The sequence below is a fragment of the Dermacentor albipictus genome, chromosome 7, assembly GCF_038994185.2.
Source record: "Dermacentor albipictus isolate Rhodes 1998 colony chromosome 7, USDA_Dalb.pri_finalv2, whole genome shotgun sequence".
Classification (NCBI taxonomy): Eukaryota; Metazoa; Arthropoda; class Arachnida; order Ixodida; family Ixodidae; genus Dermacentor; species Dermacentor albipictus.
In genome coordinates this window covers 135,818,800-135,840,910 of record NC_091827.1, presented here as the reverse complement: position 1 = coordinate 135,840,910, position 22,111 = coordinate 135,818,800, and the positions used below count along the sequence as shown (strand labels likewise).

The 22,111-nt window shown below is 46.6% G+C and overlaps 1 protein-coding gene across 7 annotated transcripts in view; it reads left to right on the top strand.

Annotated features, from left to right (window-relative positions):
* Positions 1-22,111, top strand: part of LOC135911547 (saccharopine dehydrogenase-like oxidoreductase) — a 420,598-nt gene that overhangs the window by 223,366 nt on the left and 175,121 nt on the right. For all 7 annotated transcript variants that reach the window (XM_065443875.1, XM_065443876.1, XM_065443874.1 and 4 more), the window contains exon 5: positions 8,320-8,369. In XM_065443875.1, the coding sequence (XP_065299947.1) occupies positions 8,320-8,369 (50 nt within the window). The remainder of the gene's footprint in view (positions 1-8,319; positions 8,370-22,111) is intronic.

Genomic DNA, 22,111 nt, shown 5'->3' with positions numbered 1-22,111 from the left:
GACCGATAACTTTCAGGTCACAGATTAACATCCGAGTTCTAAAAGCCTCAAGGTTGGCTGCTGTAATTAGCTGATAAGTGAAGCATCTCACATCCCTCTTGTCTCGAAAACTATGTTTAGGTATCATGATAAATATTGGAAGGTGATCGCTTATGTCGTATGATAGCACACCGGTGGTTATGCTTTTGTTTTGCATATTAGTTATGAATAAGTCGGGTAGTGTTTCACTGCTGTCTGTAATTCGGGTTAGCGAAGCAATCAGATTTTCAAAACCGTTTTACATTATTATAGGGATCTTTGCTTCCTGGTATGTGGAATCTACAGACAGATCTATGTTAAGATCACCACCAGATATCAAGAACAAGTTATTCTCGGAAACAATTTGCATAAACTGCTTATAGATACAAAAAAAAAACTAGGAAGGCTCCCATTTGGGGGCCTATAACAAACAGAGAACACGTATTTGCCAGCACGTGCCGTAAGTATTTCGAAGTCGTCACATGCACTACAGAACGATGGAAGCAATTCACAATTCACTGCATCTTTCAATAGCAGCATAACACCGCCCCCTCGACGATTTGGACGATTTAAAAAATAACAGTGATAAGGAGCCAACCGAAGTTCGTCGCGGTCATATTTGAACCACGTCTCCGTGACCATGACGGCATCGAAGAAAAAGGAAAAACGAGATGAAATCCATGATATATGTTAGTTTAGTGCAGAGCGAGCACGCATTCAAGTGAAGGCATTTCAAGGAATTCTTATGTTTGGTTACGCCAGCTGCATCTAATTCTTGCGGAAGAAAATATCTATGTTGTGTCATACTGCACCTTTAACATAACAATGTGCAATTATGAAAGTATAAACTAAGCAGGAAGGTCGTGTGCATTTCGTATCACAAGTGCTCGGTCGCCATCCGCCCACCTCAGAAATACCTTGCCATTTCGGAGCCACGCGTAACGATACCCTTTTTCTTTGGCCTATTCTTTTACCATACCAAGTAAGTGCCTGTTGTGACTGGTCAGGTTTTCGAGTACGAAGATACTGGGGTTACTTTCCTTCAATTTATGTCTGTTCATAAACCACTGATCTCGTGCCATTTGCCTTGTGAACCTAATGATCACACCGGGGATCTTGCCAGGTCTTGCTGGAAGGCGATGTATGGCACTAACGTCTAGTTCCGTGAGTTCGGGAACTTCTATCATGTCAGCAACACTATTCACTTTGTTTAGAAGATTTTCTAGCTCAGAGACAGGAATTCCATGAAATCCTAAGTTTTGCCTTCGATTTCTCCATTCCAGTTCATGTAGCTCCAGTTGCACTTGAACCGTCTCACCAGCTGTGTCTTTAGATTTTTGTTCTAGCATGTCCACTCGTTTCCGAATTTCCTTTGTTTCCCGCTCGGGTGTGGCCACCTGTTCAAGAACTTCATCCTATTTCTCTGACATCATTTGAACTGATTCTTCAATTTTAGACACTGTTTCTTTAAGGGGCATAAGTTCGTCCAGCTTTCGGTTAATGCTAAGCAACAGTGATCTAATGTCCGTAATCTCATCGGCACTGGCTGCAACTTTTTGGCCTTCTTTCACGTTCTTCGAGGCCTTACAGGTGAGACATGACCACTTTTGCCTAGCAGACGCTAATTTGCTCTTGTACTGCTTTTCTGTGAGGCCAGAGCAATCTCCAATGTGAAATCGGTGCTCGCAGTCGGTGCATACTATCACTGCCTCAGTAGGTTCAAACTTGGCTTCGCAGAAAAAGCAACAAATTTCTTTCGTGTTCATTGCTATGTATACAACTTAATATGTTTCTACAAAAAATACAATAAGAAAAAAGAGCATATAGTCAGACATGTAACACATAAGCACTGGTAGTAGTCTAATGACAGCGGCAGCAGCAGCAATAGTATATACTCAGAAGGGAGTCGTACAGAAAGGTACCAACCTGCAAAAAGCAGAGCACAGGCTTAGATTCGGTGTTTTCCTGCCGCTGCTGCTGCCGCTAAATGCTGCTACGCCAGGATGAGCAGCCTTTATACTCGAGATGCTGGTGACGAGCGCCACAGATGCGTGCAGGCAGTCCAAACTTTAGCTTCTTGTGCGCAGGCCAGGGTGGTGCGGAAGCTCTTCTGCATGCACTTCGATGTGATGATAGGCCAAGGTCGATGTTCCTGACTGCAAAAAGCAGAGCACAGGCTTAGATTCAGTGTTTCCCTGCCGCTGCTGCTGCCGCGAAATCACTGGTTATATATATAACATAATTCCTACAAGAAAGTAAACAAATAGTTACCTTATGTGTGAAAAGATGCTTTTATGAAAGAAATAATTATAATCGATGTGAAAGTAAATAATAAATATTTTTTCTGTGTGCCCCAATAAGTTTTGAGCTTTCTTGTGGGTGCTTCTGTACAATGATGAGGAGGAGGTCGGAAGAAGAAACGAGTAGAGGAGGAGGAGTGGCACTACCTAGAAAACCGGTTTTATCTGAGGAGCTTAGGTCACTCAGGGCCAGTCACGTTTACGCTAAAGCCTCCTTCCTCTCAGCGGTAATAGTTTGGAGGGGCTTTAGTTTACACCTCCGCCCATCCATCGAAATGCCCAGCTCGCTTGCAGTTACAGTAATACTGGACATGCTCAGCACTGCGACAGAATGCTTGCAACATGTACTGCTTGCATAGCTCTTGCTGGGGATCGACAGCTAGCGGAGAAGTCGGAGAGGCTTCGCGCGCTGGCTCACATTAGACTACATTAGACTAGTCATTAGACATTAGTCATTAGACTACACGGCATCACATTATGATGCAGAGCCAGTGAAGGCGAAGCTTAGCCCCGATCACTCGTCGAATGAGTTCAGAAGAAATAGCAAGGCTAGGGAGGAAGGTAACTAGTAATTGTTTGTAGCTCCATTAATATGAGACACTTGACTAAAATTGTAGCGTGAATCTTGCTGTAGCTGTACCCTACGCATCTATGAAATTTGTTGAGACCGTTTCAGGGACCCTTTAAACACAGTGTACATATTTTCAGCAATTTAGTGGTGCAATATTGTTCCATATTGGCAATTTAATAAAGTCCATACACGTTGCATGCAAATATCTGAACCCTTTGGGACAGGAAAGAAAAAGATCACTAGACAGTGAATTCATCATTGGCAAGTGCACTTTCAGGCCCAAGGAAGAAGAAGATCGAGGGACCCTGGCTGCTTCTTCACATGCGCTCCGTAGTTTTCCCGGATTTTTGACCCGTCTAACCCAATTGGACTGTCCAAATTTTGGTCGGAACCGACGCCGGAAGCGGAACGGACCACGAGGACACCATTTTCGAGCCGGTGGGTCCACTATTTTTGGATTTACACGAGCTTGAAGATTCCCTACGTGGCCGGCAGAAGCTAGGCCCATTAGGCCTAACACGGTAGCGGGGCTCCACGGCTCTCCCAGCCTCGGCCAGCAGCAGAGGAGCCTGGAGCGATTTCTCGAGTCATAAACCCCAACCTAGCACACCTACCACCCCATGATTCGACAAGTTTCATGGCGGAAACACACGAAATTATGGATGAAGATTTCAGCGACGCCGCTGGGGAGACCCTCGCCCATGGAGCAGCGGTAACTACTCAAGCCCTGAAAGGCAGCACCCCAGCGACACCAATGTCACAAGCAAATCAAGGCAAGGACACAGACGCGGATTGGGCGATCGCCATATCCAAGCGGCAAAGAAAACGACAATGTAGCGGACAAGCAGAACTTTTGGCGGGAAAGAAGCTAGGGAATGAAAATTCCCTTGACTCGACGAAGCGCACAGATGGCGCACCAGCTGTGACCAAGCAAGGAGAGGGAGAGAGAGCACCGAGGAGGAGACTGCCTCTGCTCCCCAGAGATGATTTAAAGATAGTCCTCCGGCTGAAGGGACTGGCAGTGAAAAACCTGCAGACACACCAAGTGGCGCGAGCGGTGGTTGCGGCCACCGGACACGGATGCAGGGCTGAAGACCTCATCATCCGGCTCCGCACGGGCTCAAACATCATCATAATTAGTACAGACAACGAAAGTGCTGCTCAGCAAGTCAGGCGCATCACGCAACTGAAGATTGGTGAGCACAGCTACGAAGTCAACGCGCACGTGGCGGCGCCGGAGGGAACGCTGCGCGGGGTCATTCACGGGGCGGACCCGGGGACCCCCGCCGAAGAACTCAAGACAAACTTACGAACACGCACGCAAGGGTTGAAGATTTTAGCGGCGAGAATGCTAGGCCGATCTAGCACAGCTGTTATCACCTTTGATGACCCCATCCTCCCCAAGCAAGTTTTGTACTACGGGGGAGAGATGTGGTGTTATCCATACAGACCAACGCGGCAAGTTTGCTATATTTGCTGCCAGCAAGGTCACCGGTTGGACGTCTGCCCGACCCCCGGAATCAGAGCTTGCAAGCAATGTGGCCCGAAAGATACGGAAGAACATCATCAATGTACACCCAAGTGTCTGCTGTGTGGGGGCTTCCACGCGGCGGGCACAAAGGACTGCAAACAATGCCTGAAGTCGACAAACGAACTACGATGGGGACCCCAGGGCCAGCAGCGGCGGGGACGCAGCAGGAGCAGAAGCGGAGCAAGGCGACCGCGCTGGTTACGGAATGAAGATCAAGAGCGACGGACCGACTACCGGAGTAAATCCAGGAGCCGCAGCCGAGGGCGCAGCCACAGTCAAGGCCAGGGCCGAAGCCGGGAGAGGGACGAGTCCTACCCACCTCTGGGCGGCGCGGGCCAGCAGACCACGACGAAGCCAAATCAGCAGAAGAAAAGCGGCGGAGTTAAGGTGAGCTGGGGAGCCGGCCCTCCCAAAACGCTCTTTGCTCCGCACAACAACATAACCAATAACACAAGCATGCAGACAGAAAACGAGAAGAGGCTTTGTGCCGAAAACAGTAATCTTAAAAAGGAACTTGAGCTCTGCCACGAAGAAACCCGGCAGCTCAGGAAAAGAATAGACGACCTAATTCAGGAAATGCAAGAGATGAGAAAGGCAGGTTTCTCACCAGTTAGGGCGCCACCACCGCCGCAGCAACATATAGAGAGCACGCAAACTAGCGAGGGGAACACCTCAATTGAAGACCTCAAAGCTTTCATGCAGCAAATGCCGCAGCAAATGCAGCAGCTAAATCAAAAGATAGCCCTGCAAGACCAGAGCTTCCGCAACTACGTAAAGAATCAAACGCAGCAGGAGCAGAAGCGGAGCAAGGCGACCGCGCTGGTTCCGGAATGACAACCCACACATAACATTATCTGGATACCTAGCCACGCAGGGATCAGGGGCAACAAAGGGGTGGACTGCCTAGCTCGAGGGATGACCAGCCGAGCAGGAACGTCAACCGCCCCAGAGGGTCCACAGATCAACTGCGGGAACAGCTATTCAGAGCTATTAAACCTCTATAAGGGTCTAAGATATCAATATCCGCCACCACATAAAGCATTAACAAAGGAGGAGGCCGCAGGATGGCGGAGACTGCAAACGGGCACCTTTCCAAACTTACACATACTAAGTAGGATGTTCCCCACGCAGTATAGCGCAACCTGTCCGTGGTGTGGAGCTAAGCCAACATTATACCACATTACATGGGAGTGTACAAGAAACCAGGCATTCCACAAACACAAAACACCAAGTGCGGAGCAATGGGAGAGCTGGCTCACCAGCCGCGAGCTAGAGACTCAAAGAGCTCTAATAGCACACGCGTGCGAGGCGGCCCGGCTCAGTGGAGCCCTGGACTAGGGGCCCATCCATGACTGAAGAGGACTCAAGCTTCAAGAATGAAGACTTCCGCCTCGACCCGCTAAAACCTTTAAAGAGGTCAATAAAGTTTTCCATTCCATTCAGGCCCAAATTTTATGGGCCAATTGGTAAAAAAGCTGACAGGGTCAGGTTGGAATGCACCATTAGCGCCATCCGCCTTGGCACTACAATAGGAATGATGCTGGGCGTGCCCTGGTTGCTCGGTCTCACAGATATGCTTCTACATGCAGCTGTGGCCGTTTGAAACAGGAACATAGCTGCATAATGTTGGCTTATGAGCAGCTTGGGGCGGGGGGGGGTTGTGCTTGTCATATTGTCATTGTCATCTTGAATGAAATTGCAATGGTCGTGAATTAAGTGCATCATTGTAAAAGAAAAGGTGATCTAGCATATGCAGTCTGGGATAACGATGCTATCACATATGCTTTGTGACAGTGGCTCCGAGCAGCATGCGTGGTTTGTGCCATGTCATTACTGCATGTGCCAATGATCTTAACCTTATAATTATTGGTCATTGGTATAGTTCTTGCTAGATTCTCGAGGGTTGCAATGTGGGCTTGTTGGTAATGCATCTTCAAGGGGTGTACGGTAGTGCGATTAAAAGACGGGACAAAACAAGACACACAGGGACACACACAGCGCTAACTTCCAACAAGTTAGCGCTGTGTGTGTCCCTGTGTGTCTTCTTTTGTCCCGTCCTCTAATCGCGCTACTGTACACCCCTTGAAGGTGCAAGCTTTTGTTTATAAACATTCACTCGGAAAACGCTGTTTGCCGGGACTGTTCTAGGAGCCTGAGAAGTAATTTTATCGCTGAAATGTAGAATCCTCAGCTTGATGAGATTTGGGATCAATGCCATTTTCCGCTGCAAGTACATGTACAACTTTGTTATATTGAAGGCTGACTGCGTTTCTCAACACAATTTGAAGAATACCGTATTTACTGGCATAATGATAGCACTTTTTTGTCAAAAGAATTTACGCAAATTCAGGAGTGGGATCATTATGTGGGTTAAATTTCTCACGAAAAGAAACATTTTCTTTTTTCATCCTGCATTTGCTGTGGGATGACATGTCAGCAAGCAGGCAGCTGCCACTGTCAGTGCGGGACACCAAAACAAAAATGGCAGCCAGCGGAGCAAGCCGAACTCGCCGAACGCAATTATTTTTCTTGTGAGTACATTATGTCCATTGAAACAGTTTCTTCCATATCAGTAATGAATAATATCGTTAATATTGGCAAGTTTGCGACAATAATGTAGCCATGCCCACTTTGAGGGTACAGAAACATAGATGGGCATGCTTAGCTGCCAGTGACAGAAACCCGTGGCAGGCATGCTGCGGAAACTGCGGCATTTGTCTTTATTGCTATTCTAATATGGCACATTTCAGCTAAGGGTGGGCGAATATTTTAGGTGCGTTACAAGCGTCAGCGTGTAAATAGGGTACACTTCTAAAGTATCAGTGTAAATGTGGCCACTATCATTGCCGCTTGCAATTTGTTGCGTGCTCATGAGTGTAGACAAGAAGAATCAAAGGCACCTTTTATGTTGCTGACTAAAACCATTATGAAGCCTACAAATAATGAAGCCGAGGCAAGTTTGGTTGTAGCTTTCTTGTTTTTCAGGGAAGCGTGGAAAGTCGGAAAGTGATTAAACAAATGAAATGGGGCATCTGCTTAAGAATGTTGAGTGCGTGCAGACCACTTGGTATGTCTTCAAGAGTCGTTCGCGTAGCATTTGACAGATGGTAAGTGCGATCATCATTAGCTAGACTTGGCACACGACATATTGCTACAGGTTCGGGGTGCGATCATTACATGGGAAAGAAAAAAAATCTAATTTTGAGACGAAATTAAGGGGTGCGATCATCATGCGAGTAAATGCGGTACATTCCATCGTGTAAGTTCAAACAAACAAAATTTAACAATATGCCGACAGACAAATTTTATGCGATGCAGTATAGCTAATGAAATAGGGCAGGTTGACTGGATTGTGGAGGCTTGTAAGTGTCTAACAGTGCTTGAACAAGAGTTGTCTCTCGAGCCAACGTTCTGACAAAGGCACTTGTTTTTGACAGGGCAACAACTACACAGCGTTTCCAAGCTAGGCTTGTTCGTTTATGTTCAACAGGCGAAATAGTGCAGACGATTAGACAGATGAAACAAACAAAGGATGAAACTGTTCATTGTCTTGTCTGTTTTATCCTTCCCGCTGTCTGCACTGTTTTTCCACAGGCAAAAACTACATTCCTTAACATGCTACTAGGAAAGCAGTGTATAAATGCTGTTTTGAAAATCAGTTCATGCCGTAATGATGACAAGACTCCTTGTTGAAATATTGCCTACAGAGACAACTCTTGTTCAAGCACTGTTGGTCATTGAAATTAGCTAAGTGTTCTGGTAGCAGAGCGAGAAATCATAGATTGAAACTTATTGTCAGACTTGTGGTGTTGTCATCTTCAGGTAAACTTTGCCATTAGATATTATACAAGGAAAGAATGAGTGTCTACTGTGACTTTCATAGTGCCTTTGTTTCTCAGGTGACCTGGACCAAGTGGAATCGTTCGTGTTTATGAAGAAAGGTCCATTGGTGAGTATTCTGCACTGCTGCCAAGTCTGTGCCACTGTACTTTTCATGAAACTCTTGGTAGAATTGCTTTACTCAAGCCTGTCATCATGCTCTCATTCATCATGAGCATGCTTGCCTGATGCACTCAGAGAAATTTTTATTTTTCTACAGATTTTCTTCTCACAGTCTGTGTCCTTGGTGATGACCGTATTTACTTATCAAAGGCCAGCCCTCATGTAAGGCTCGCACCCCCCTCTCTTACCTTTAATGTGCGAACATAGGGGAAAGAAAGTTTCACTGAGCGTCACCTGCATACCTACATGCTGGTTAATTTCCGCAAGCCGTTAATAGATAGCACTAGTTGTTCTGAAGACGGTGGCATTATTGTCACTGTAAGCCACACTCTGCACCAAACTGAAACTTTGATCAGCCACTCTGACAAACCAATACTGGTTAGGCCTAGCTGGCACTTGCGGCAGGCAGCACACCATTATGGAAAGTTTGCTCTGAAACGTTTGTACTAGGGGTGTGCAAATACCGAGTAGTAGATATCAAGTATTGAATATCGAAAAGTTTAACACAATTTTTGTGCTTCCGAATTTTGTGCAATAAAGAACAGTGCTGCACATGCTCAGGAGGCTAGTCACATTACTTAAGAAGAGTCCTGCTAGCTTTCTTAACTTGGGTACCTATGAATCTATATGTATAGTATGCTCTACTCTTAATGAAGGGAACACCAAATTAGTATGTCAGCACTGATAACTCAGTTCATGTACCAAGGCCGGGAAAATATCTTTTACCTATAGAATTTCTATAAAATAGAATCAAGTGCTTTTTTCCCGCTGTAGCTGAAGAAATAGCAAAGTTGTCCTAAATACAAATGGGGTCTTTCAGCTGAATAGTGGCTCATACAATGCTTTATGGCAATCTTCTATCGCTTAGAAACTATTGCTTTAAAGTTTTCTTCCAGAAAACAGGATGGCTTTTCCATCTTTATAACAAGTGATTTAATCGGCCCTTAATCAGCCAATCTGCGCAGCTAAATGTGTATCATGCCGCTTGGCACGGCTCTGCATGGTCATCTGGGCTGCACGGGTCAACTGCGGTTGGTGCCTATGGTAAAGAGTTCTCACATTGGGAGGCCTCTGCAAGATTGCGCAACCTACCCCGCTCCCCGCACCCCCCCTTTTTTTGTATGCATCCATCTGCTGTCTGTGTAAATGCATCTGCAGCCCAGGGTCAGGGCACTGTCACATATTTTCAAGCCTGCCGTGTAAATCCAGAGTTATTCTTGCAACGGGTCACATGAAGCTATAAAAAGAGACCGTTGTGCACCTACAGATTGTGTTCGGAACAAGGGGTCACCGTACAGCATTCGCAAAGATGGCGGCCGTGAACAGTGGTCATCCTATGCATCTGCTTTCGTTGGTGAGGCAGTTCATTGGCTTTCTGAAGTTCATACAAACGCAGTGAATAGATCTGTGTTGATTCAATGTGAAACCATAACTTTTGTCGCCGATACCGAACGACACATCTCTAATTAGGCCTAATGGGCTAGACAGTGTGATCAAAGGTGTGGCTGTGACAAAAATTCGCCACTGGCCAATGTGATAATGGGCTGCAGGCCATTGCAGAAAGCTTGTTGATAATATTAATGAGGTTGGCTCATCAGTGATTGATGCGTACAGGTTAGATTGACAGCTATTGAAGTGCCATTCGAATCCGTGGTCGACCAGCCGGCAACTACCATGAGCGTGCATGTCAAGTTTGTGTGCTGTATGTGGGTAGAAAGCTCATTATGCATGAACACTGAACACGTGTATCTGATACAATAAGTGTGCCTTCCAGTGGCTAATTGGGCTGACCTTCACACATGCTTCTGTGCTTTCCACACGCGCTGCTTTTGTTGTTCCCTCTGTTCACATACCGTTAATCGTTTGGATCGGTCCGATTGACGTGGTCGAATCTCGTACTGATAAGCATTGCGCACTGTGGGAACGCTGCACATGTCAAGGCACCAACCACGGCTGGGACCTTCACTGTGGGTAACGATTATTTGAAAAATCTAATATTCCGCAGACTATCAGCCAACAGCTCCTTTGAATGCCTACCAAGTTTTTTTGTGTGCTTATTGAAACACGGTGTAAGCTCACGTGTAGGCATAAAATAGCTCCAACTGATTTTGCGCACCACCTAAATTTAGTGTCATAGAATCAAGGCCGTCTGCATGGTATTTGCATTTAATGATAACCCAGAGGTGATGGAATAGAGTAAGATGGATGAATTGGAAATGCTCTTGTAGCTTCAGTCTTCATTAAATTTCAAGTGAATTGTATTTGATTGGAGCACAATAATGAGCAACAGCTTGTAAACAAGTTTTTCACTTTGATGGTACTTGCATAATGTTGCCTTATGAGTGGCTCGGCAACACACACACACAAAGCCTCTTGCTGTAACGGCGTTGTCATGCCGTATTGTCATCTTGAATGAAATCGCAACCTTGTGATTCAATGTGCCATTGTAAAAGGAATGGTGGCCTGGCATATGCAGTCTGTGGTAACGATGATATCACATATGCATTGTGACAGCGGCTCCTAGCAGCATGCGTGGTCTGTACCATGTCCTCACTGCAAGTGGCAAGGATTTTGATCTTATAATTATTGGTTGTTTGTAATAGTTCTTGCAAAATTCTGTTTATAAATGTTTACTTGGAAAGCACTGTTTGCCAGGACTCTTCGGGGAGCCTGGAAAGTAATTTTACCACTGAAATGTAGAATCCTCAACTTTACGATATTTACAATTTCATGCAATTTTCCGCTGTCAGTTGGACTTTTGTTATAGGAAGGGCTGACTGCAATTCTTGACACAATTTCAAGAATACATACCCCAGTGCGAATTCATACAAACTAATTATTCTGACAGATAGTTTGGGGCATGGAAGCAATCTTTTATGTGATGCTATATAGCTAACCAAATAATGCAGGTCGACTGGAAGGTGGAGGCTTGGTAAGTGGGTAACAGTGCTTGAACAAGAGTTCTCTCTAGAACCAACGTGCTGACAAAGGAACTTGTCTTCGTTAGGGCAACAACTTCAAAATGCACTTGTGGCTTCTGTCATCATTAGATTTCAGGCTAACTTTATTTGAATGGAGTGCGTTATGAGCAACATATTGGGTGCAATCGGAAATCTTTTTTTAATATGCGTTCTGTTCAGTTCCTGCAACGTCACAAAGGGTGCATTATGCAAAATTTGTGAGAACAGGAGGAAGAGAGCAGCCAATCGGCAAGCGGTGAACTCCCGAGAAGTATACTTGCCGTGTTTGTCGTCTGCTTGCAGACAATATACTACAAAATGATATGTTTCTCATCTTCTAATGAACGATATCCTTGTATAAAAAAATGTACTTTTTTCTACTCAACCTTAAACATGTTCTCAAATAGTAATATGTTTGACTACAGTAAAACCTCACTTATTTGGCCCCCGTTAATTCAGAAATTTGGTTAATTCGGGCGCACCGTCTGGTCCCGTCGAACATGTACATAACCCTATGGTACGAAACTTCCGTTAATTCGGGCATATTTGGTCTTACTTCGGTTAATTCGGACAGTTCACGGAGCTCAGAAGCACGTGAGGCATATAGGATCGGGTGGCACTAGGGGGTGTTCAAACCACACTGCCAGTGATGGCATCTCCGATTAGCGTGCGCCGATCTCAAAGGCCTTGCTTGCATGGGCTAGGAGTGCCGAAAGGCCAGAAATACGTCAAGGCAGCCATGTTTATTTTATTGCTGCATAACAGACAAACCTAAGTCTCAAAAAACACGGCGGCAGTGGCGTAATTCTGGCTTTGCAGTTGCTTTTGGCATGGCACTTGGCACTACCTCTGTATCACTATGGTTATCGGCATGGTAGTTATTGGTCTATGCTAGCAACCCTAATCTATACATACATGTTTTTTCTCTGTATTGCTGGCCGCCATTTCTGCCGTTGTCTTTTGCTTGTGCAGTTGTGTGGTTGTGGAGTTGTGCAGTCTTTTTTTCGTTGTTGTTTTTATCGTGTTTATCAGTTTGCGTCAGGTGCGTGTGCAGAGAAGGCGGAACTTTCTGTGTGTGTGTGAAATTTTGTTTGCGCTTTTCTTTTTTCTGTTTATACTTTCTTTTTTCTTGACATCGTGCGTATACCCGTCGCTTCGTTGCCGCGCCTAGCCGCGCCACCATGTGCTCTCGTGTCCCGCCGAAGCGGGCGAAGTATGAGGCGAAGGATTTGGCAGCGAAAGTAGGAATATCGAAAGGCATGAAGGCAGGGGTGCCTCGGTAGGTCATAAGGAATAAATTCAACGTGAAGAGAAGCACACTCAGCAAGTACGTGAAAAATGAAGCGGAGATTCTTCAGGCGTACGACAGCGACAAATTCACTGACAACAGGAAGAGACTGCGAATGGCAGCACACTTGAAAGATTAAGAAGCGTTTTTAAGATGGATTGCCAATTCGCGCGACGCACAGCTGCCTTGAGTGGCCCCCTTATCTGTGCGCAGGCCGAAAAGTACGCGCTGAAGCTCAGCATCGAAGACTTCAAGGCATCGGAAGGCTGGATCGACCGATTCAAGAAAAGACACGGCCTGGTCTTCCTAGGCGTGTGCGGTGAGAAAGGGGCTGTGAATGAAGGCATGGTCGAAGATTGGAGGGCAGGATTACCCGCACGCCTAGCCGATTATGATGCCTGCAACATTTTTAACGCAGATGAGACGGCCCTCTTTCAGGCCTGCCTGCGCAAACTGGACCACCACTTTTGTACAAAATCGCGCAAAGCGCTAGTTGTTCTAGATAACTGTAGTGCGCACAGTAATGTGTCGGGGTTGACAAACATACTGGTGCTTTTTACAGGCACTGCTTTTTTTGCCGCCTAACACAATGGCTTCCCTGCAGCCTCTGGATCAAGGAATTATTCCGTATGTTAAAGGCCAATACAGAAGACAAGTGCTTGAGCGCATGTTGCTCTGTATGGAGGCAAAGAAAAAATATGATGTAATTCTGCTCAGTGCAGTGCACATGGTGGCGCATGTGTGAAGCAACACGCCGCCCGCAGTAATTGCGAACTGCTTACGACACAGCGGCTTTCTCGATGACGGAGGTTCTTTGGAAGCCGGGGATGCGGATGTGAACCAAAACACCGAGGAAGATGACAGTCGCTTCGACAGACTTCTGCCTCCGGATGTCCCGCTGGACGAATACATCCACATCGATAGTGATGTTGTCGTTGCCGGTCGCCTCAACGATGACAAAACACTGGGTGTACTAGGCGACAAAGAGCCCGATTCTGATAGCAAAAATGCGCCCGTCATGGATACCTATGAAGTGCCACGCCGCACTGCTAAAAAGGCTGATGACGCCCTTAAAGTTTTAGAGGACATCTGTGTCGTTTCTCCCAACAGTCTGCGCAGACTGCACCACCTACAAAAACTCCGAAAAATTTTGCTTTCCACGCAAACTTCTCGCTCGCAACAAGCAACAATAACTAGTTATTTCATGAAGAAAGGTATGTTGATGTTTTAGATATCTTTTGTTATTATTGTCGAAACCTCGTTAATCAGACATTCGGTTAATTTGGACATTTTCTCCGGTCCCATGAAATCCGAATTAACAGGTTTTTAACAGTACAGCGAAACCTCATTAAACCGTAGTTGGCCAGAGCTCAGAAAAAGTACGTGCTAAACGGTAGTACTGTTTAACTGAACTAGTATGAGATCACCCACTTACTTCTCAAAAACGGAACATGTAACCCAGAGAGAGTGTGATGAAAGGGGAAAAATACATGCAGTATTCACTTCACGCAACAAAAGTGTTATTTTCATTTGATGCCGCGACGGCCTAGCACGACGACAGCGGCCTCAAACTTGCTGAAGCTGCATGCCAGCTTTTCAGCCAGCCCCCTCTTCTCGGCAAACACTCGCATGGCAGATTCCTCGTTGGCGTTACGTATTCTCCGTGTACACGTGTGGGAGTGCTGCAGAAGTCCCAGGGTGCCCTTTTCATTGCCGGGTGCTGTTCTTGTTGCGACGACTACATTCACGAGGCGGACGTAACGCACAACTTCTGCAACTGTTGGGCCTGAATCGCCCGTGCTGTTGCTTCCCATGTAGTCCTCATCACTGTCGCTAGTCGACACTTTGGCAACAGCAGAGGCAATGATGGCGAAAAGTCGAACCTCGTAGCTGACATCTCTTCGCGGTCACAGCAGCGCTGCCAAGCAACTTCTTTGCATTCCAAATGCCACACACAGTAGTCAACAGCAGCTCCCTGTCGCGTGCCAGCTCCGACTTCTTCGTGTCACGTTCGACAGCACGGATGATGTCTGATTGCTGAGCATCTGGCATCTTCTTTATCAAAGCTTCGGCATGACGCAAGTCCTCGATTGCATGATGCCACAACGCTCTCAGGCACGGCGTTGAAATGATGTTGATGTTGATGTGGCTTTACGCGCAAACGCACAGGGCGCTTGGAGGCCGTTGTTCCGATCTCTGAGGCTGGTTGTTCTGCCGGGCCACCCGATGGAGATGACGCACCGCCGTGTTTGCACAACGAAAAGTGGAAATGCTACGTTTTAACCGATGCATATGCAATAAGTCGGTACGGTTTATGCGCATACAAAACGCATTGTGTTCGATGGCCGCTGAGTCGGGAATTTGACTTTACTACTTCTAAAACGAAACTACTGTTTAAGCGGGTACGGCTTAACGAGGTTTTACTGTACTACAATTTATAACTGTTAGTCTCCCTGCGTGGTCCTTAGGTGGTGTGGCGCACAGCAAGGAAAAAGAAAAAAAATGGGAACAGTGGTGCACATTTCAAGAAGCAACAACATTCCACTGGCTCGCTGGCACCCTATGATGGGGTCAAGTTCACCATACAACCAACACACTGTTTGGTTCGAGAAATGAAAGCGACGCTGGAATTCTGTCATCTCTTTAAACACGTTTCGCGCCTCCAACTGCTCTCCTTCTTCTTTGAGCAATGCCAACGCAACAACCAAAGTTCCCATGGCAAGTGCCATTTTCTTGAATTAAACTATGGATTAGATCTGAATGTGCCATACCACTAGGGTGGCTAGAAGGGGAGGTGTGAATACCGGCGGCGAAAACATGACCCCACAGCGCACCGATGCCGCGGGGCGACGCTGTTGACCGAGGCGCGGGAAGCAGCCAGCCCAAATGAGCGCCTTGCCAGCCTCGCGTCGGCCGCATCTCTAGAACCGAAGTGAAAGTGAGCCCGTTTCAGATATTCCGGGCTTTCTGCGAGCGTCAAAGAATAAATATTTATCATGAAAACGATCTTACGTCAGACCACATCATTACTCCTGTGAAATTTTACGGGCCCAGTTCGCACTGTATCGAGATTCAAACGCGTTTTGTCTGTGCACATTTCGTGAAGCGGCTCAGGTTGTTAAGGGCTAGTGGGCGGCTTCGAAATAATTTCGACCACTTCGGCTTCTTTAACGCGCACTGGCATCATACGGCACACGGGCGCCTTGAATTTCGCCTCCCTGAAAATGCGACCGTCATCCTCTAGATCAGCGCAGTCAATCATTATGCGTGACGCACGCGTAGTAGTCATTCACCCTATGCAATCACCCTATGACGTAGTCACGTACAGTAGTCAATCACCCTATGCGTATCAGGTAATGTCTCCAGATTAAGAGACATCACCTGATAATTCGTCTCGACGTATTTACAAGCCACTTTCTGTCTGCACTTGCACACCTGTAGCATGTCATTTTGACGCTCATATAAGCAATTTCCAATGACTGCAGACAGTGAAACAACAGATCTGGTCATGAAATCGTTTATTTACAAGTGAGTAAAGAAATAGTGAAAACTTTACAACACACAAGGTTTCAGTGTTTTCCATTTCTTCTCACTGCCCTGCTGATTGACACCTTTAAGCAAAAAGTGAATCCTTGTGAGGCAATAAAAACATGTAACTGAGGCTGTTAGGGTAGCAGAATGGTCCAGGCAACCAATTTTTGGCGTATCACGAATTGACTGCTATATTTCGGCAACAGCTTTGGCATGCAAGCGTGTTACACTGAATGAACGAGTGAGTTTCTTTTCAGGGGCATTTACCAGCTTATAGGACGATTCTGGGTGATATAAAATGCCCCCAAGGTCCAGCTCTTTGGATGCCTCTGATAGAAGTTCTCTGGGGATATTGCCTTTATCACTAAGACATGCTGCTTTGCAGTCTTCACAATGTGTGGGGAAAACACGCCTTCTCGCCACATAACCTGCAATGTAATAAACTTTAAGCCATGCGTCGCTGCGGTGCTCTACACAACTTTGGTGGTCCACAGCCTATTGCACGGCATCTGTTGGCACAGCCTTCACGCTGTCTTCACTGTGGCTTTCTTGTTCAGCCAGCACCTCTTCAACAGATAACAACTCCAGGACATCCGACGACACATTGCCGTCCTTGGGGCTCCTTGTGAGGCTCTAGAAGCTAAGACACCTGGATGTGCACAAGCAACATTTGTTACTTAAGCATGCCGAACTTCTGCAAAACATTGGTACTATTTACCAAGCTTGCACGTATACATACCTTATGACTAAAATGAATTGAGGTGGGGTAGGATGATTGTTTGCCCCACTCGCTTGTCTCACAACGCCAAAACATTGCTCTAGGCGGTCTTGGCTCAGTTTCGAAGTCGTCATGTACATGATGTCAGCATTGTCGGTAAAGTACTTTAGAAGGTGTTTTGTTGAATGGATGGTCATCGTCAGCCCCTCGGAAGTACTGTTACTAAGAAAGCCGAGCCCATTGGAGTGAGCCTCCCATTCATCAACAAACGGAAGAGTTTTATCAAGGGTGGCCTCTTTGTTGCTGCCTCGTCTGGAATACCGTATTTACTCGCATAATGATCGCACTCGCGTAATGATCGCACCCCTGAATTTTGTCGTCAAAATTCGATTTTTTTAATTTCCCGTGTAATGATCGCACCCCAAACTTGCCGCAGCGATATGTCGTGTGCCAAGTCTAGCTAATAATGATCGCGCTTACAATCTGTCGAATGCTACGCGAACGACTCGTCTGCACGCACCCAACATTCTTAAGCAGATGCCTCATTTCATTACTTTCATCACTTTCCGATCTTCCATGACAAAAAGAGGTACAACCAAACTTGCCTTTATTATGGGTAGGCTTTATAATGGTTGTGGTCAACAAAAACAAAAGAGGCGCCTTTCGATTCTTTTCATCTGCACTCGTGAGCACGCAACAAATCGTGCGCGGCAATGATAGTAGCCACGTTTACACGGATACGTTAGATGTGTACGCTATTCATACACCGACGCTTGTAACACAGCTAAGATATTCGCCCACCTTTAGCGGAAACGTGCCGCGTTAGGATAGTAGTGAAGACAGATGCCGCAGTTTCCGCAGCACACCGGCCATGCATTTCTGTCACTGTCAGCTAAGTGCGCCCATCTGTTTCTGTCCCCTCAAAGTGGACATGGCTACGTTATTGCTGCAAACTTGTTGATATTAACGATATTATTCATCACTGATACGGAAGAAACTGTTTCAATGCACGTAATGCACTCACGAGGAGAAAAAAAAAATTGCGTTCGGCGCATTCGGCTTGCTCCGCCGGCCGCCATTTTTGTTTTGGTGTCCCGCACCCGCAGCAAACGCGGGAGGAAAAAAAAATTTGTTTTTGCGGGAAATTTAACCCGCGTAATGATCGCACCCCTGAATTTGCGTCAATTTTTCTGGCGAAAAAAGTGCGATCATTATGTGAGTAAATACGGTACCAAAGAGAACAATCACGCACCATTTTGAGAGAAAAACTATGTTAAAATAACCTCATGACTTCTGCAGGGGACCTCGACGTCATAGCTTCAATGAACCTGGCCTGACCATTCGGACCACTCGATCCCGTTTGGCAAACGCTTGTTTGCAGGCAGGGGCACGGAAGAGATACCTTTTCTGGGGTTTTCTTGCACCCAGTATCACATCCGGGCACAAAGCTCCGTCTTCTTTTTCGCTGCCGACTGCATCTCGCCCTCGAATTACGGATTGTCGCGAGGAACACTCCAAAAGGGGCGCCGAGACCAACTGACAGCGGAGGCGCACATTCCCCCTGGTGGCATCGGTGTGCAAGGGGGTCACACGCGCCCGAAGGAAAGCGCCACCGGTATGCACACCTCCCCTTCTAGCCGCCCTAATACCACGGCTGCAGCTGCCATTTGGATCTAATCCAATTCACCTGACATGCCGTGCGAAGCCGGTCTCATAATGAGCGTATGATTGCTCCAACTTCACAACTCCTGTCACGTTTTGCTTCTAACAGACGACGTGCTAGGTTGCAAGATGATCGACAGGAGTGGGTCGTCATCTTGATGTCATCAAAAACGTGGCTGCGCCCCGCAGCTGGCAACATCGGCACGGAGTAGGCAGTCGGGCGTGCCAGTAACCGAACGAATGCGCCGAACATTGATCTCTGATCGCGCCCCTTGTAAACAAATTTTCCACTTTGTTGGTGCTCTATCAGAAACAATGAAATCGATTTTGCAATCGCAAGTAGTTTTACTTAACTGCTCGATTGTTCGCACATATTCACAGCATTGTCCACATACAAAAATAATTATGTGTTCGTAGTCGGCTGCTAGGGGTTGCCTTATTCTAGGTAGCAGTCAGAGCGTATCTTGAGGCTTCAGTGTGTAGGCATAAGCATGCCTTCTGTTAGGTCTGCAAGCGGTAAAGAATCGGAAAAAGTGCAGGCCTTATACTAATAAAGAACTTGTAAAGGTAAAGGTTATACGAGTAAATATGGTCACATTGTAGTGACACTGAAGTACTACTAGTGAAACAACGGGTGAGTCACAAACTAACTTCTTATTAGAAGTGCCCACAAAAACAAATTACTCTACAGCAGTGTCATGTAGTGGTGACGGTGAATAATACAGCAGCAAAACTGTGAAGGACGAAACGAACTTTTTTATTGGGCGAACTTGCGCCCACAAAATCAAGTTGCACTCGAAGCACGGCAATATCGGCGAACACAGTTGGCAATCGTCAAATTCTGATCTGCCGGTCAAGTGTGTCGGCTTTTATACATGAGCCATCGAAGGTTTCAGAGTAATCTATGGTGCCCGCGTGTCTTCCAATCAGATTGTGCATGCTTTGGTAAAAACAGACAGCAGAAAGAACCATAGGTAACATTCAAGAAACTTCCGATACATACGGGCGCGTCCCGCGCTGAGCGATAACATGTGTTAGACGGTGAAAAGCGATCACCCGAAAAAGATAAACAAGTACATGTGTTGATGCCACCCTCTCAAAAAGCATTGTCCCGATGCTACTAACATAATAGAAGAGCGAAAAAATGAAAATATACTTATTAAACAGTAACAAAACAACAAAGAAACAAAGTCCAAAGTAATACAGTCCGAAAAGGGAAGTCCAAAGCTCAGCTATGCATAGTCCCAGAGTCCTTTAGCGCTGGTAGGATGACTTAAGTCGTACAAGATGGACTACTTCAGGTCATGAGTGGCGCCGCTGTGATAGCGAATTGCCGTCTGGCACGACCTCATAGTCGAGTGCATCGGATGATCTTGTAGGGTGCAAGAACTTACTTGATCTTACTTTTGCTGAGAGATTTATTAGCAATGGGTGCAGCCAAATGGATAGCAGACACAAGCGTTCGGCCAAGGACAGCAACCACAAGCTCATGCCGCTAGCGATGGTGCTGTGGCGCAGGCAGGCTACTCTACGCGCAGGCAGGCCGCCGCCACCACCGCCGCCGCCGCTACTACTGCTGCTGCTGCTGCTGCTGCTTTTTTTGTGTGTTTAGGAGCCTGAATACCAATTTCAATCGCACCATCGTGTGGTCCTGGTATCCAGGGCTCATGCATGGTAGTTTAGAACTTAGGTCTCCAGAGACGTTCTACTACCACTCTACTCTATTGGCTCTGCAGTGGAGCCACGGTAGCATGCGGCCTTTCTCTGCTGGAACAAGCATTGTGCACACAAACACTAGCATTCCTGCTGAAAAGCTGTGTGTATACCACACCATGACTACACTGAGACACAATACATGACAAGCAATGCTGCAAATGCTACGGGGGTAGTGCAAACATACAAGTCTGACTCCATCCGTGTTGCAGTGCAGTTGCTCTTGATCTGCAGCATTTCTTACAAAATAACTACTTCATATATTGCAACTGCTACTTGCAGATGCAATTTTATGTCTAATCGCACATTACTTGTGCATTTTTGTGCTTCTAGTAGGCCACCTACTGTGTCTTGGTCGCAAGCACAAACGTTGTGGCCGCTGGCTGCAGGAACTTGTAAGTTAATTCATTTGGTTGCAAAGAGGTGCACATCTCCAACGCCTCTCATGTAATAGATATGTCATATTTTGCAGCATAAACGTACAAGAATAAATTTTACTGAATTAGATGGCGCATACCTAGTACTTTTCTTTCATACTGTAAAACCTCATTAATTTGTATTTCATGAAAATAAAAAATTCTCCGAGTTAGCCAAATCACAAATTATCGAGGGTATCAAGAAAACAAACAAATGCTTACAACAAGTGCCCACAACAAATGGGACCTGACGATTATGTTACCTAACCTGGTCTTCTTCCTACAAGGCATGGCGAAGGTGTGGCATGTCAATCACGAGGAAGAGCTTAACGACTGGGACATGTGCAAACAGAAGCTGAGGGACTTGTTCGGCCGTCTCGTGGAGCAGAAGAGCACCACTAAGAAAGAACTAGCCATGCGTGCACAGACATCCACAGAACCGTACATCTCTTACATCCAGGATGTGCTGGCTCTATGTCGTAAGGCTGACAGCGATATGACCTAGTCAGACAAGGTTGGGCATGCACTGAAGGGGATCACTGATGATGGTTTCAACCTGCTCATGTGCAAAAATTGTGAACACTACAGGACATTTTAAAAGAATGTCAACGCTTTGAGCAGTCTAAGAGCCGCCGCATTGCAACGCTGTTCGCACGTCTGCGGAACACAGCTGCAACATTTTCTTGTGAAAAGAGGCTAGGAGTGCAGCGACCATTATCATTGGATGACCCGACGCGGATAGTGTGGCGAGAACTTGAAGCCATGACTCCTACAGCCTTTTTTTCCCCGCCCCAGTGAGCTGAACTTACCTACAGCACCATTTATGCAGGCAACAGTCCATGAAGAACTCGCTAATGTTGGACTTCATTCTGTATGTGCCATTGCCGCATCACAGCTTTCTCATGCTCCAGGGGGGTTATTCTACAAGAGTCCACTGAGTGGGCTGTCAATTTCAGCCGCTGCTGAGTAGATGCAGCTGCACAAGAGAAGAGGAAACAAGTGGCCCTAGCCACTCAGCAGCGACCGAAATGGACAGTCCACTAGGTGGACTCTTACAGAATACTCCCCCGGTCCATCGACTGGTCCGCGGTATTCTGCACGCTACCGAAATCCAGCCAAGTGACAAACTGCGGACGATTGGCCAATCTGTCTTGCCTGCCAGCGTATCGGTCATGTTGCGTGCCATTGTAAGAATTGTACTGTCTCCGCCCCTCTGCGACTGCCATTCACCAGTTATCACCCCGAACAGAACAAGCGTCATTACCAGTCTCCATTAGCACCGCAACAGACACAGTGACGCTCGTGCTCCTTGGAACAGTCCCTCATAGTCATTCCAACGTCACTAGTCCTGTTCGCCACCAGCTCTTCGACCATCGTCCCCATCGCCGCAGGCTCATCGCC